This window comes from Vipera berus (assembly GCF_964194415.1).
Source record: "Vipera berus genome assembly, chromosome: 2".
NCBI lineage: Eukaryota > Metazoa > Chordata > Lepidosauria > Squamata > Viperidae > Vipera > Vipera berus.
The window spans coordinates 109,155,586-109,173,083 of record NC_138203.1 but is presented as its reverse complement, the minus strand read 5'-3'; the positions used below and the strand labels follow the sequence as shown (position 1 = coordinate 109,173,083).

At 42.1% G+C, this 17,498-nt stretch overlaps 1 protein-coding gene across 1 annotated transcript in view; it reads left to right on the top strand.

Moving 5' to 3' along the window:
- Positions 1-17,498, top strand: part of PLA1A (phospholipase A1 member A) — a gene marked incomplete at its 5' end in the record, with an annotated part of 71,175 nt that overhangs the window by 10,649 nt on the left and 43,028 nt on the right. The window contains 2 exons of the mRNA XM_081319816.1: positions 454-555; positions 1,813-1,902. Of these exons, the coding sequence (XP_081175942.1) occupies positions 454-555; positions 1,813-1,902 (192 nt within the window). The remainder of the gene's footprint in view (positions 1-453; positions 556-1,812; positions 1,903-17,498) is intronic.

Sequence of the window (17,498 nt, the reverse complement as noted above, 5' to 3'; positions counted from 1 at the left end):
AACCTTCTGTTAGGCTATCTTGCTGACAAAACAATTGGTTGGTTTTGCAAAAGATTTAAGCAGTTCCCAATACTTATAGATGTAGAGGTTTAGCAGTAGTATTGAATAAAAGTCCTATAAATAAGGGACATATATTTTTTAATTTTTTATTCAAAGAAATGTTTTCATTGTGATTTGGGTTGTTTCCTAATCCCATCTCTCAAACCGTTTTTCAAACAAAATAATAGTAATAGCAACACAGAAAGGATTATGATGATTGAAGAATTTAGTATTGTTTTTGTTTCTTATGAAAAATGCCATAAGTTCAATTATGTTTCAACAGTTCCAGCTCTGTCTTCTGAATCACAAATGGTCCATTTCAGGTGACCTTGTATTACACAATCACTTGCTGTCCTCCAAATTCACCAAACGAAAAGTGTAATTGGTTGCCACTTATTTTTCATCATGTTTCAGCTCTGGATCCAGCGGGGCCAAAATTCACCAGAGCCAGCCCTGAGGAACGTCTGGATCCTGGAGATGCTCTCTTTGTAGAAGCCATTCACACAGATTCAGATAGTAAGCTAATGACCTGCTTTCCAATGATATTTCAGGGTTTTTTTTAAGACAGTAACATTTCAGGTGTATTCATTTCCAAAATTGTTTTTGTATCCTTCTTGAAAATCATTGTTTACTATTAGCTTCTACTTTTTAAGATGTAATAATTGTAAATAATAGGTGCTGTTTCTGTGTCATAGCTCTACTATTTCATCTTAGTTCTTCTGATGGGTTAACTTTGGGTTTATGGACCAACAATTCCAGAGTAGTACTATACTACCTGAATGGGGTTGAAGTCCCTCTCTCAGAAGTGGTTTGCAATCTAGGTTTCCTCTTGTTCCTGCTGAAGCAGAAGTCGGTTTTGTGGCCCAAAGGGCTTTTTTGTACAATTACATTTTGGGTGTTAATTGTGATCATTCCAGAATTGAGAATTCTTGCTCATAGTCATGCCCTAGTCAACTCCTGCTTAGATTATTGTCACTGCTGTACAAATGGGCTGTCTGGAAAAGCATTTGAAATATAAAGCTGGCATAAAATGCAGCGGTCTGGGCTGTGATGGGGTATCTTGTTACACAGGGATAACACAATGCTTTAGAACTGCACTGGTTCCCAATCAGCTTCTGGTCCTTTAAGGATTCAGATATTCTCTTCTATGCATCTCCTCATCTAATCAAATCAAAGACTATCAAACATCTTCTAAGTCCCATCTGTCTAGGGATGCCATCTGATAGGACCTTGGAAACAAACATTCTCAGCATCGGCCCCTAATTTTAGAACATCCTCCCTACAGAAATCCACTCTATTCTTTGTCTCTTGGATTTCAGGAGAACAATTTTGACCTAGCTATTCCATCTATCCCAGAAGCAATGTATTTTGCAATTGTTGGGGTGATCCGGCACACAAATGGTTTGGGGTCCCCCCTCCCCCGTTACTGTGGTACTGTTAGGATTTTTTGCCTTTTTAAAAACTTCAGTCTTTCAAAGTTTAAACTTCTTCATAATGAATTTTACTATTTGTAATTAATCAGTAATTATAATACTTTACACAGCTCAAATGCATGCATATTTTGTGTGTTTCAACAGTTTGCTTTCTTTTATTTGCTTGGCCACTAATTGGAACAGAATTAGATGAAATATTCTGAGGGAAAAATCTTGTGGAAAGATCTGTTTCATGCCTGTATGTATCTACATATGTGTGATCAGTGCTTCCAGCTGCAGCTTTGCTATAGATACTTGCAAGTTTTTAAAAGCAATTCTAACACAGTTTGTTTTTTTTTAGATTTTGGTATCCGAATACCCGTGGGGCACATTGATTACTATCTTAATGGAGGGAAAGATCAGCCTGGATGTGCCCGTCTCATATTATATGGTAATAATGGTTCTTGGGTGATTATTTGAAGCTTCCTTTCTGTCAAAGCAATGTACCTTGCACAGATACAATAGCTATAATCTCATCAGGGATATCTGTATTAATAAATGGGGATTAACAGGAGGTTTCAGAGGAGCTCAGTAAGGAATTTTAAGGGGAAGTCTCTGATAAATTTTCCCTTTGAAGGTCTTTTCCACTTTCTAATAAACCACAGCACAAACTGAGCACGTAGCAGTCTCTTTTTTTCTGTGGAGTTCTCATGTCTATGACAGAGGCCCCCAAATGTTTGGGCACCAGGGACCAGTTCTGTGGAGAAAGAATTTTCCACAGACCAGAGGGGGCATGGTTTTACATGCTGCCTACATCCAGTGGATGGGGCTTCACATGTTTGTGCAGCCTGGTTGCTGGTATGCTGCGGCCCAGTGCCAGTCCACGGATTGGGGGTTGGGGACTCCTGGTCTATGAGATGCTATTAAGTAGTTTCCAAAAGTTAAAATAGCTTTTTCTCCTTTCTTCTAATACTGTTCAAGGACAGTCTCAAATTATATACAATTTGTCACTCATTATTTTGGAACAAATACAGAAGGCTATAGTAACTGCAGAGGCAATAGAAGCAATCAGGGTAACTATCAGCATTGAGGATATTAAAGGTCAGGCTGTTACAATTCTCTATTGACTCAAGGATAAGTAGTGAGCAGCAGTGGGAAAAAGCCCTTAATTAAGAATTTGTACTTAAATTTGGGAAACTGAGAGCCTAAGAAGGGACAAGGAAAATGCTTTTCAAAGAGTTTGGCCTAATAAGATAATGCCAGCATTGTAGTCATGGCCTGCAAAGTTTGTAGCTTGGCCAGCTAGCTGAAAAAAATCTGAGATTTATTTGTAGAAAATGCAAGAGCATTTGGACAGTAGATATTTGAACTGGACATAGGTTTAAATGGAGGGTATTATGGGAAGTCAGCCCCCTCCCCAGAGAAACAAATATTTCTGGAAATATTTAAAAGGCAGAATATATTTCCCTAAAGGATTTTAAAAGCAGAAACCAACCCTGCCCCCAAGACTTTCTGTCCCAAATAGAAACCAAGTCTGCAGAATTGCAAATGTGATAATCTTGTCAGAAAGACTGGAGTCAGGAAACTGGGATTAAGATGAAAGATCCCTAGAATCAACACCCTCACACCAAAATCTAAGAGTCATCAGCCACAACTCCAGGGAAGCAGGATATGACCTTTGGGACATAATAGGATTAACCCACCTGTGCTGGTTAGAGTAAACAGTCATTTTAGGAATTAAGAACTGTCCCCTTAAGGGATAGCCTTCTGGGTAATGTAGTTTTAAGTTACTTGGTCACATCTGTGTTTTGGATTGGCCACTGGGAGGGACTTCAGTTTGGATACAGGGGGCGGGTGGGTGGGTTCCTGGCTATGTGCAATCCAGCAGAGTTTTTAATGGAGCCAGCCACGGTAGCCTTTGTTCCCTTAATTGGGATAGATTATTTCTTTTCACACTACGTGTATGGGATCAGATTATGAAATGTGCCTCAGAAGAATCTCTTCAGTAACTGTGAGTTAATGTTTAGAGAATGCCTGATGAATTAAAATAATTTGCATGAAATCCTTTCCATGGAGTTTATCTGTCTGAATCATAGCAACAGCATCTGCTTGACTCAGAACAGTGAAAAGAAATAATCCAAAAGAAGTAATTACCTTCCCAGTGAAAAGAGATTGTATCTTCGCTCAAAGTAAAAGAGCTCTGTTTACATTTAACTATGAGATTGCTCTGAAACCCAGAATTTGTATGACATAGCTATCTAGCCGTTCCCTGGACTCTTGCTTATTTACATGACAAAGCCAGCTCTTTCTGTTACAAGAAGTTTCCTGCGTTGAAATGTTTACAGGGGAGAAAAATTAATCCAAGCCTATGTTTAACTGAAGCCAGCTATTTAGCTGTTCCCTTGACTATTGCTTAAAGAGAAATAACAAAGCCAAAACCCTTTACAGTTGCAAGACACCTACAATCCAAATTGGGATTTCAACCTCGGGGGTTCAGACCCTTAGAAATTCCAGAACCAGAGTCAGCTTACAAGCCTCATCAGAAGGAAACCGGCAGCAGCCATTGTTTCCAAGTGTGGTCTAAGTGCAGCACCCTCTAGTGGCTAATCTGCAAACAACAGGCTTGTATTTATGCTACCCGCATACAGTGCACCCTGGTGTTCAAAGAGTGAATTTTATTGAAGTCTTTACCGCAAACAGCGCACCCTGGTGTTCAAAGAGTGAATTTTACTGAAGTCTTTACTACAAACAGCACACCCTGGTGGTCAAAGGGTGAAATTTACTGAAGTCCTTTAAAATATCCAGGAAATCCTCTGAGTATTCCCTAGTCATGGCAGAGTCCTCTAATGGGCCAGAAGAGCTGGTCCAACCAACTAACCTCGATGTGTGCAGAACCTGATGTCCAAAATTTAGAAAAGGCAGAAACACCCCAGAAACCTTATGTTTTGAGGCAACAAAGAAAGCCTACTGAAGCCATGTGGTCAAGCCTGATGGAGAATTGGGATAGGTTCTACCAACATCATGAAAAATCCTGGGAGAAGTTGCAGAAACTCTATGACGCCTCCAAATATGAGCCTTTCCTCGACTGCATTCACTCATTGGGAGAGGCGATGGAAGGTCTTTCCTTACAATGGACAAGCTATGAATGTTGCCTCAAAGATGTCCAGTCGCAGCTAGGAGATCCAACACTCAAAGAGGAAATACAATATCTCAAGCTGATAAACAAAGAGCATGAGAAGCCCCTATAAAGACCTTTTCCAAGCTGATTTTCAGGTGAAAGACACACTAATCGAGAAGGCCGAGTCCAAAGTGACCCATCATTCGCATGCACCATCCCAGAGGTCACATGTAGCTTCCTCTCACTCATCTAAGAAAGCTTCATCTTAAGCCACAATGGTATCAGGCGTGTTCCAGCATGTCACAGCAATCTTCTGTCTCAGGCTCCTTCCATCCTTCTAAAGCATCTTCTCATCATAGCCATTCATCCTGAGTCTCAAGGGCAGAGAGCTTTGCTGCTCAAGTTGAAGTTGAAGGTGCTACCTCTATGCACAATTTGGAAGGGCCAGAAAGTGGAAGCTCATACAGCCATGTCAAGGCCTACATGGATGACCAGAACGTGCTAGGACATGAGCAGGAAGGAGTGATGCGGTCGACAACAAATCTCCCAAAACCAAGTGAACAAAGTGAACAAAGAGGAGAATCTCAGGCACCAGATGTATAAACCAGTCAGAAATCTGACATTGTACCATCTGAATCACGAGACCTCCCCCTCAGATCTGTAAAACTCACCCCAACAAACCAAGAAACAAGGGGTAATAGGATTAGCCCATCTGCAACAATGAAGACTACTCAGCAGGTGGGCACACAAGAAGCCACAATTTCTAATCTCAATGCAAAGGCAGAGGAATTCTGGCCAGACCTTCAAGACAATTTGAAAATGGATCAGAAGCAAGGAGAACAACCCCCGTCTGGGTCATGGGAAGATACCCTCATCAGGAAGTACTCTCAAGAAAACTACCAGCCATCTTTAGCACATGCCCCTGCTCTTGGGAGCAATGCCTATGAGGATCAACGAGAAGCCACTAATCATGCTCCTAATGACTCCAACACCTTACCACCTCAGCCTGACTACAATCCCTATACAGCACCTAAGTATCCTCCAACATCCTGGAGAAGAAGGTTGGATTTGGCATCCAGGGGTGTGCAGAAATTCTCTGACAAGCTGGGGAAGGAGTATTTATTATGGAAGCATATCTTCAAGAATACCATTCGTGATCGACTTCCGGTAGCGCGGCCATGCCGAATGGCAGCATTTCAGAAGCCGCCCGATCTTGGGAAGTGTTAGAGTGCTCAGAGACAGCGAAAATCAGCTGTCCCGTGGTGCCGAAGTCTCTCCCTCAGGAGAAGAGGGAGAGATGAGCTTGTCTGGGTAGAGGTAGAGCTCCCCTGTGATTCCCTCAACCAGCTTGGGGGTTAACGGGGTGAGATCCCTCGGAGCCCAGGCTTTCTCCATTCCCAGGACACTTTCACTCCATAAGGAAGTGGAACTAGACGCGACAACTACATCTGCTGCTTAGATGGGACTGTGAGTACTTTTTTCTTTAAGAAGCAGGCAGAGCGAAACAGGAGGATTTGAATTTTCAAGTTGGATTTTAACTTTAACTCAGACTCATTATCTTCTTCAAGTTTTAAGCTGATGGAAATGGAGTAAAAATGGTGCTGGAATGTTGCTTTCTTGTATGAACTGATAGTTTTGGAAAGTTGCTACATTTTGCAACATAGCAAGAGATACAATCTGCAATTGATTCTAACCAGTACCGGATTTTGTGTATTTGAGAGTTTGCCTTTTTTTTACTGAAGGATAAGGAACTTTGGGAGAAAAACTTTTATTTTTTCTCCCTTTTTTGAACTTTGATTCTGCTGGAAGAAAGAGGAAATCGAAACCTAAGAGATGGCTGCAAGGTGTGGGGGAGGCCCTACAATTTCTAAAAGTGCAATTTCTTCACCCGTACCACAAGCTGCAGGGCAAACTACAATGAAACCTACAGCATAACCACCTTCCCCCCCCACCACCTGCATTTACATTGGCAGATATTCAGCAAGTTGTGATGCAATCAACACAAGTATTACAGCAAGAAATAAAGGAAACAAAGGAAGAATTTGTTAATCAAAACAAGCAGATGAGGGAGGATATAGTGCTTGCACTTCAGGGCTTGGCTGCACATATTGAACGCCTGGATGTTCGTGTGGATTCAGTGATGGAGTATGTTGAGAATTTGGAAAATAAAATTATCAGTGTTGAACAGAAAGTAGACAGAGCAGAGATTAAAATTGACAGAACAGAAGATGAAGTCACCATTTCACAATATAGAGACATGGAGTTTGCATTGCGTATAAGAGGTTTGAAAGAACCCTAAAGAAGATTTGGAATGGGAAGTGGTGCAAGCAGTGGCTCCTGTCTTGAAATGTGAACCTGAAGAATTAGTTAAAGAGATGGATAAGACATTTAGGGTTAATTCCTGGATTGCCAGACAGAAAAATTTACCTAGGGATGTAGTGATTTACTTCTCCAGGAGATCAATTAGAAATGCAATTATCCAGGCTTTTTACCGGGAAAGATTCCAAATTGCAGGCCAAGATATTATAATTTTAAAGGAGATACCCCAAAAAATTCTTAGAAAAAGGAAAGACTTCGCCTTTCTGTCTGATGAGCTTAAGAAACGACCAATTCAGTTTAGATGGGAAATACCTATTGGAATTGTGGTGAATTATGCAGGGATGAGGTATAGGCTGGATACAATTTTAAAAGCAAAAGATTTTTATACTAAGGTCCTTAAAGCAGGCTCACCACCGTCTCCTCGAGTTAAAAGAACAGAAGTAAGACAGGAAGATAAACAACTGAGTGAAGGGGCAATGCCACTGCCTCTTGAGGAGATGCAGCAGGCTGAGACTATGGAGCAGAGTTTGGTGTTAAAGGAAGACCCGAAGGAACAGAGGATGACTAGGGCTGCATACAAGCATAAGGAAAAAGAGCAAAAACAGAAGCTTGTATCTGGTTTAACTATGCAAGATGCAGCTGTTTCAGAGCCTGTGGGAGGAGCACGCCCGGAGAGCAACAGGTGATCTTCAGGTTATGTTCCAAAGGCTCCTGGTCACCAGAGATGGTGAAGTTCCTGACATGGAATGTTAATGGCTTAAACTCACCACAGAAATGAAAGAAAGTATTTTATTATTTGAAACAACATAAAAATGACATTGTTTGCTTACAAGAGACTCATATTGCATTAAAGGACCAAAAGTATTTGGTTAATTCCTGGTTGGGAACACATTTTGCAGCTTTTGCTCCAGACAAGAAGGCTGGAGTGGTCATTTATTTAAGAAAAGATTTCTCAGCTAGATTAATTGAATCGGACAAACAAGGGAGATATGTTAGTATTGAATTGATGTTACAAGGAAAGAAAGTTCTTCTTATTGGATTATATGCTCCAAATCAACAACAGCAAAAGTTTTTTAAATTTTTACATCAAACACTAATTGAATTGGATTACAAATCTGTTATTATGGGGGACTGGAAAACTACCCAAAGCAAGTGGGCAAGGCCCCGGGAACAGATGGATTAACAGCAATTTATTATAAAATGTTTTTGGTTGAAATGATTGAACCTTTAAAGATGTTGTTTAATGAAATTCAGACTGGAGGAGCAGTTCCTCCATCTTGGAGGACAGCCTTTGTATCATTGATTCCGAAGGAGGATCAAGACCTTACTCAACCTAAAAATTATAGACCTATATCGCTTTTGAATACAGATTATAAGATCTTTGCTAAAGTATTGGCTAATAGATTAATGCAAGTTTTAAAGCAAATGATTCATAGTGATCAATCGGGATTTATATCTGGAAGGTATATGAAATATAATGTAAGACAAATTGTAAATTTGCTTGAATATTTGGATAAGAACAACCAAGTCCCTGTAGCATTGATATTTTTGGATGCAGAAAAAGCTTTCGATCAATTGAATTGGCAATTCTTATTGAGAGTTGTTGAGGAAATGAATTTTGGAGAAGGATTCTTATATTCTAAAGCTATATATCAGCAACAAACTGCACAAATTATAATTAATGGGGGGTTAACAGAGACGTTTAAAATTGAAAAAGGTACAAGACAGGGATGCCCCCCCATTGTTGTTTGTTTTAACGTTAGAGATTTTATTAATTAAAATTCGAGAGTCCTCTATTTAATTAATTTATTTTATTTTAATTTCATTTATATCCCGCCCTTCTCTGAAGACTCAGGGCTGCTTACAAGCTTAGCAGTAGCCTTCATTCTATGTATATGCCTGCTTATTAGGGCTTTCATACACCCCCCAAGCGGCATTATTACAAAGTCAGCTTATTGCCCCCAACAATCTGGGTCTATGATAAAGGGAATTAAAATAAAACAGAATGATTATAGATTGAGAGCTTTTGCTGATGACTTAGTTGTGACATTATCTCAACCGATACAATCGGTTATAGATTTGATGGAAATTATAACTCAGTACAGTAAGGTTTCTGGGTTTAAGGTAAATAGTAATAAGACCAAGTTATTGTCTAAGAATATGACTGAGTGAAAGGGAAATGTTAATCAAATTAACAGGTTTTGAAATAGTAAAAAAGGTTAAGTATTTGGGAGTGTATATTGCAGCTTCAAATGCAAAATTATATAACTATGAAACACTATGGTTGAAGATACAAAAGGATTTAAATAATTGGAAAAAATTACAATTATCTCTATTGGGAAGAATTGCAGCTGTTAAAATGAATGTTCTGCCGAAGTTTCTCTTTTTGTTTCAAATGATACCTATATTGAAAAAGGATGCCAACCTTGATGAATGGCAGAAGGGTATTAATAAATTTATTTGGGCGGGGGAAAAACCAAGAATCAAATTTAAGATTTTGCAAGATGCTAGGGAAAGAGGGGGACTCAAGGTGCCTAATTTGAAATTTTATTATGATGTGGTGGTTTTGGCATGGGTTAGCGATTGGTTTAATTTAACTAATAAAAGAATACTTCACCTTGAGGGTTGGGACTTGGTATATGGATGGCATGCATATTTGCTTTATGATTAAAAGGTGGACAGGGCTTTTAAACCTCATATTCTTAGAAGTGCCTTGCTGCGTGTCTGGAAAAAGTATTATTATAAGTTAAATTATAAAATACCGATTTGGTGAATTCCCGGACACGTGATAGAAGGCATATCTATGGGAGTGAGTTTGGATATGTTTTCCTATAAGGAATTGCTTAGATTGGAAGGGAATAATTGGCAACTTAAATCATTAGATGAGTTAAAACAAGAAAACATACCGGTAAGTTACTCTTGGTTTCAATATACCCAACTGAAAGCTAGGTGGAAGCTGGATCAGAAGGTTGGCATCACAACTACAGATGAAAACTTAGTAAAACAAATTAGAGATTTAAATCATGCGCATATAAAGAGGATATATAATGTTTTAATTGAATTGGATTCAGAAACAGAATTTGTTAAAGATTGTATGATAAAGTGGGCACAAAATATCCAGGAACCAATTCCGTTGGATACTTGGGAGGTAATCTGGGTTAGAAATGTTAAATTTACTCAGACTCAAAATTTAAGAGAAAATTTTTATAAAATGTTTTATAGATGGCATTTGGATCTCAAAAAATTGTCTAACATGTATCCTAACCTACAGTCTAAATGCTGGAGATGTGGTAGTTTTGATGCCACCTATTTTCATATGTGGTGGACTTGTAGAAATATAAAAGCTTTTTGGATTAAAATTTGGTGGAACATTCAAAAGATTTTTAAGAAAAAGATATAGTTCTCTCCACAATTGTTTTTATTGGGTATTGTTGTAGATTGTGATACTAAAGAAACCAATCTGATGTTGAATTTGATAACAGCAGCACGGTTACTGGTGGGACAATACTGGAAGAAGGATAGTTTGCCTACTATAGAAGAATGGGTACTTAAAGTATCGAATCTTGCAGAAATTTCTAAGATTTCTGCTTATTTGAAGGATCATTCACAAGAAAGATATATTTCAGTTTGGAGAAGATGGATAGATTATGTTCAGAATAAACATGGGACTAAAAAGTTCCACTTAGCTTATGAGTAGATTTTAGAGGGATATTGTTATTAATTTTAGTATTAGTATTGATTATATTTTTGTTTAAGTTATTATTATTATGTTTTTAATAATTTGAATGTATCTATGTTAAAGGGGAGTTAAAGCACATTATGAATTTGGTTAATTTTATAATGGATAATTTTAGTTAGAATAGGATTATTATATCTATAACCCTGTATTCAGCTCTGGGAAGTGGGGGGGAAGGGGGGTGGTTTGGGGTGGGTGGGTTTTGGGGATATGTATTCTAAATTTTTTTTTTGTAAAACTCTTTAATAAAAAAAAGAATACCATTTGTGATGAAGGGTTGCAGCCAGCCGAAGAGCTCAGACATATGATAGCATGGCTGGGACCAGAATCTACAGAAGTAGTGAAGGACATCTACTCATCTCAACTAGGTAACCTAGACACCGCCCTTGAGCAAGCTTGGGATATGCTCGATCAGCAGTATGGCACATCTACATTGATAGAGTCCTCATTCTTGGATTGTATCAATGAATTCCCTGACATCAGTATCAGTGAACCTTGCAAGCTGTGGAAATTCCCTGCCCTCCTTACATAGCTGCGGACAGCACAAAAAGATCCCACCTTGCAAGGACTTATCTGTCTTGACCAGTGCAGGACGCAAAAGCCTATCATTCAAAAACTACCACAGCAGTTAAGGGAAAAATATATCAAGTTATTTGACACTTACCAGGCAAGGAACCGAGGCAGGGACACACACCCCCTTGCTGTTCTTGCAGAATTTGTTGCCCACCAAACGAAACTGTGCAATAACCCTCGATACCTCAGCATCAGAGAAAAATGGTTTCCAGCTGCCAAAAGGACCAGTGAGAACTCTGGTGCAACTAAGGGTCCATTCCAAACTGCAAAGGGAAAAACCCTTGTATCCGTGCATAAAACAGAGGTCGCTACCTTGCCCACGAAGAATTCAGATGAGCAATTGGTGAAGAAAGTTCAATCTAAACCTCTGCAAACAAAGAAAGACCTGATCTGTCCATTCCATAAGTCCTCGCATTCTCTGAACAAGTGCAGAGATTTTGGAAAGAAGTCTCTGGACAAAAGAAAAGCTTTGATCAGAGAGTACAAGGTCTGCTACAAGTGTTGTGAGTCTATGGAACACATGGCCAAAGCTTGTGCAGCTAAGATGAAATGCCACCTATGCGAGAGTGACAAGGACCCAGGAGTCCTGCATCCAGACTCTGAGCCGCTACAATGAGCTACTTCTACTACTTCTTCGACCAAGGAGCCTCAGCATGCCTCCAAACCACAGCCAGAGACAACCATGAGTGTCAATTGCATGTCAGTATGTGGTGACTCACAATTCCCTCGTTTATGCCAACATATCTGCTTAGCTAAAGTCTACCCCGCTGGACGCCCAGAAGAAGCCATGAAGATGTATGTAATATTGGATACACAAAGCAATCGCCCACTATCTAGGTTAGCATTCTTTGACCTCTTTGATGTCCCAAGTGAAGAAATGCCTTTCACAATATCAATGTGCACTGGACCCCAGAGCACGGTGGGGAGGAAAGTCACTGGACTCTGCATAGATTCATTAGATGGGAGTTCATGGTTCCCACTGCTGCCATTGCTAGAATGGGATGCCTTACCAGATAATCTCAGTCAGATTTCAACACCAGAAGTAGCAAGCACCATACCTCATGTGATGCACATGGCTGATCACTTTCCTGCCCTAGATCCTGAAGCCAAAATCCTGCTTATGTTGGGAGTAGATGGCCCTGATGCTTTTGCTTACCGTGGAATGGTCAGAGGCCCAATAGGCTCCTCAATTGCCTTTAAGATGGAACTTGGATGGGTCTTCTCAGGAACTGTCTGTGTCTATTGGGTGCAAGCTCCAACCCAGGTGAATGTCTCAGAGACTTCCATTCTTAGTAATGGGAGAGCATCCCATTTGAAACCATGCCAAGAACACTTCATGCTTTCGACAGTCAAACCCGTTTTAGGAGTGACAGTATTCCAGACCAGCAAAGATGACAATGATTTGGCCTTGTCGATAGAGGACAAAGAATTTCTGCAGCTCATGAATAAGTAATTTCTACAGGATGCCACCGGGAGCTGCGTAGCCCAATTACCCTTTCGCATACTGAGGCAGCGCCTGCCGAATAACCATGAGCAAGCTCTCTCTCGTCTCAACAGTCTGAGGAGAATCCTGAACAGGAAGCCCGAAATGAAAGCTCATCTAGTGGAGTTCATGGATAAGATGATCTGGAGTGGACATGCCAAGCTTGCCCCACCTCTGAGGAAAGATGAAGAATGCTGGTATCTACCATTCTTTGGAGCGTACCATTCACAAAAGCCAGGTCAGATACGAGTACTTTTCAATGCCAGTGCGCAGTTCCAAGGCATCTCTTTGAACAAAATCCTTCTTACAGGGCCTGATCTCACCAACAGTCTGCTTGGCATGCTCATCTGCTTCAGAAAGGAAGCTGTAGCAGTCATGGCTGATATACAACAGATGTTTTATTCATTTTACATCAGGGAAGATCATCGCAATTACCTGCGCTTCCTGTGGTTCAGGGATGAACAGCACAGCTAACAAATAACAGAATACAGAATGTGAGTGCACGTCTTTGGGAATGGTTCTTCCCCTACAATCGCTAACTACGGCCTACAACACACCACTCATGTAGACGAAGCCAAATAGGGTGCAGATGTCAGAAGCTTCGTAGAATGGAATTTCTACATTGATGATGGCCTAAAATCTGTACCTACTCCAGTAGAAGCCATAGATCTATTAAAAAGGATACGCCAGATGCTAGTGGTAGCCAACCTTAGGCTGCCCAAAATTGTATCCAACAGTGAAGAAGTGTTGGAAGCCTTCAGTCCTGAAGACCATACTAAAGGTTTACAGGACCTTGATTTTGGCACAGATGCCCCTCTTATCCAGTGCAGTCTCAGTCTGTGTTGGGACTTGAAGAAAGACATCTTCACCTTTAGAGCTCCGGCACAGAACACCATCTTCACAAGAAGAGGAGTTTTGTCAACAGTAAATAGCCTGTTCGACCCTCTAGGGTTTGCTGCACCTATAACAGTCCAAGGGAGGCTCCGTCTGTGTGCACTCTCCCAAAGCACCACAGACTGGGACGAGCCACTTCTTCTAGAACAGAAGCAAGACTGGGAGACGTGGCGTAGATCCCTAAGTTGTCTCCAAAGCATCCATGTGCAGCGCCCATATGTTCCCATTTCACCTGCACTGCAACGAAGAAGAAAGAGTTGTATGTTTTCTCAGATGCTTCAATGAAGACAATAGCAGCTGTAGGATACATCAGAGTTTATGGTGGGGAGGGCAACATTCATGTCGGTTTCGCCATGGGAAAGGCAAAACTGGCACTACAACAAGGTCACACCATACCAAGGTTGGAACTCTGTGGTGCCGTTTTGGCTGTAGAACTTGTAGACCTGATAACGAAAACGATAGACCTTGAGCTACAATCCATCACCTTCTATACGGACAGCAAGGTGGTGTTGGGCTACATTCACAACCAGCGCAGATGTTTCTACATCTATGTAAGCAATACAGTGGAAAGGATCAGAAGATCTTCAAATCCTGAGCAGTGGCGGTATGTGCCAACAGATCAGAATCCAGCGGACCAGGCTACACAGTCCATTCCTGCATCACAGTTGGCAGAATCCATCTGGCTAAAGGGTCCTGAGTTCTTGGCTCATCCAGACAACCAGATGTCTGTTCTGAACCAGCCAACTACCGGCCTTGTAATAAGGCAAACCCCTGTTCAATCAGTAGAGACTGGAGAGCGTCTGAGGCTGCAAAGCGTCTGCCAAGTTTAATTCACAAGCAAGACAACAGAACAAGAAACCAAAAGCACAGGAACTTGAATCCTCAAGCGGAAGGGTTGCTTTCAGCAACCAGCCCCTCCCCAAACACTCCTTTTATTTAGAGTTCAGGGCGTGGTCTCCCTGTGCCTCCTCCCGAGGAGTCCCACAGCCTTTCTTTGTTTGTTCCTGCTCGACTGCCTCCTGCGTCGGGCGTCCTTGAACAGGGCCAGCTGTGGGTCATCATCCTCCGCACTATCGGGCTCACGCAGCTGAGAAGAGGGCCCCGGCTGAGGGCTCTGCGAAGCCTCCAAGCCATCATCAGCCGGTTCGTCTTCCACACCCTCCTCCTCCCCCTCATCTGAGTCATCCGATACATCTGAGCCGGCTGCCGGACCCACCGGCTGGCCCTGAGTCACAACAATGTCACAGAGACCAGAACATCATGAGCTTCTAGACCAGGGGTGTCAAACTCAATTTCATTGAGGGCCGCATGAGCATTGCGGTTGCCCTCAGGGGGCCGGGTGGGTGTGGCCAGGGTGGGCATGGCCTACTGGGTGGGCGTGGCTAGAGTGCGTATGGCCTACTGGGTGGGCATGGCCAGCTCTACATCCTTGGCATCAAGGGTGCCTATGGGGGCCTGGGCAGGAGTGGGACAGATCTGAGGGTCTCTGGCAGAAGGAGGGTCTCTGGGCCAGGGCCAAGGCAGTGGGGGCCGTTCCCTCACTGTTTCCAGGATGGCTTCGCGGGCCACATGAAACCACTTCGCGGGCCGGATCCGGCCCCCGGGCCTTGTGTTTGACATGTCTGTTCTAGACCCAGATCACAATACTGACATTTGACCTCAGGTACCCAGTAAATCACTCAGACAGAACGAGAGAATGACCATCCAGGCCATCTGCTTGTCAACAAGGATCAAGGAGACAGAGAAACTGCCCCTTAACCATCCCCTAGAACCGGCTCACTTCAAACGCTTCTCCAGATGGGGATCTCTCACATTGGGCATAGCAGTGATCATTCATTTCCAGCATTGCGAGATAAGCTTTCTAGACAGCTATTTCCAAGCTGAGAGAGGGATTCTACGAAGTGTGCAACAAGATGCATACCTGGTAGTATTTGAATGTCTGAAAGCTAAGAAGCTTATCCCGAGGTCTAGTTCATTGCTTAGTTGAACCCGTTCCTTGATAGTCATAACTTACTTTGAGTAGGGGGGCATCTGGATAAGGCTAAAATAGCCCCAAACATCAAGCACCCTGTCATCCTTCCTGCTCGTCAACATGTAACGCACCTGCTGGTCCAACACTACCACGAAACCATCCACCATCAAGGTCAGCACTTCACAGAAAGTTCCATCAAAGCTGCTGGACTCTGGATCGTGGGAGCCAAAAGGTGCATCGTTACCGTTTTGTACAAGTGCCTGCATTGTCGCAAACAACAAGGCGTGACACAACACCAGTTGATGGCTGACCTGCCATACCAGCACCTTAGTCCTGGACTGTCATTTACCAATGTAGGCCTAGATGTCTTTGGGCCTTGGTCTGTGACTGTTCGTCGGACCAGAGGTGTCAAGCTAACAGCAAACTTTGGGCCATCCTTTTCACATGTCTTAGCATTCGAGCTTTTCACGTTGAAGTCATCGAATCCATGGATACTTCTTGCTTCATCAATGAAGGTTCCAAGCCTACAGAGGCCCAGTTAAGGTATTTAGATCTGACCATGGAACTACCTTTGTAGGAGCCTGCAAGGAATTACAGATTGAAGAAGGCACTCACCTCAATTCAGTAATTGACGAATATCTAAAGGCCCAAAACTGTATATGGACATTTACCCTCCCCATGCATCCCATGCATGGGAACACATGATCGGCATAGCATGCAAAATCCTGGATTCCATGTTGACAAGGACACCCATGCTGATGCATGAGATCCTCACTACCCTCATGGAAGAAGTGGTAGCTATCATCAACACTCGACCTTTGGTTAGTTAATAGTGGAAATTTTATAATTCCAGGCGGGGAGTGTGCTGGTTAGAGTAAACAGTTATTTTAGGAATTAAGAACTGTCCCCTTAAGGGATAGCCTTCTGGGTAATGTAGTTTTAAGTTACTTGGTCACATCTGTGTTTTGGATTGGCCATTGGGAGGGACTTCCATTTGGATACCGGAGGGTTTCTTGGCTACATGCAATCCAGCAGAGTTTTTAATGGAGCCAGCCACAGCAACCTCTGTTTCCTTAAATGTGGGATAGATGATTTCTTTTCACACTACGTGTATGGGATCAGATTATGAAATGTGCCTCAGAAGAATCTCTTCAGTAACTGTGTGTTAATATTTAGAGAATGCTTGATGAATTTAAATAATCTGCATGAAATCCTTTCTGTGGAGTTTATCTGTCTGAATCATAGCAACAGCATCTGCTTGACTCAGAACACTGCCACCATCAGAATACCAGAAACGCACACTCAGACTCAGGTCAAAGTTCATGCCACAGGAACAACTCCAATCAAAAGGCTCCACAGGGTATAAAAACCTACTCCCTACATGTGCTCTCTTTTATTTTCCAGAGCCATCTTTATGTCTGTCTCTCCTCTTTAATAAACTGCAACCTTCTTTCTAAAGCAGCTGCCATGTTGTTTATTCCCAGCTTGGACTGAACCATGATAAAGACTTTTCCTTCAACAATTTGGCACCCCAGATGGGACTCCAAGCTAACCTCTCCAATGGACTGAGACTGGTAAGCCCCATCTTGCCGACAGCAGACCCCTTGTGTCTGTGGATGGGTTTCCCAGGCTCTGCACATATAGAGCCAGGGTAGTAAAGGGAGTTTTGGTTTTGAGCTCAAGGGTTGCCTTGGAAAGAAGGTGAAGGTGAGTACCTCTAAATTTTAAATTTAAAGCCCAGGGGAACAAAGGAAATGTGTGTATGTGTCTGAGTGTGTGAGTGAGAAGACCCTTTTCCCAATCACAGTTGGATTTTGCTCCCTCTGGCCTTTCCTAACTGCAAATAGGATCTGTTCAAGTGGCAGACTCTGGAAAGCATGGGGGTTTGGCCAGAGTGCAGGATCTTTTGTTAGGAAAAAGGGAGAGGTTGTGTCAAGATGGAATGGAATGAG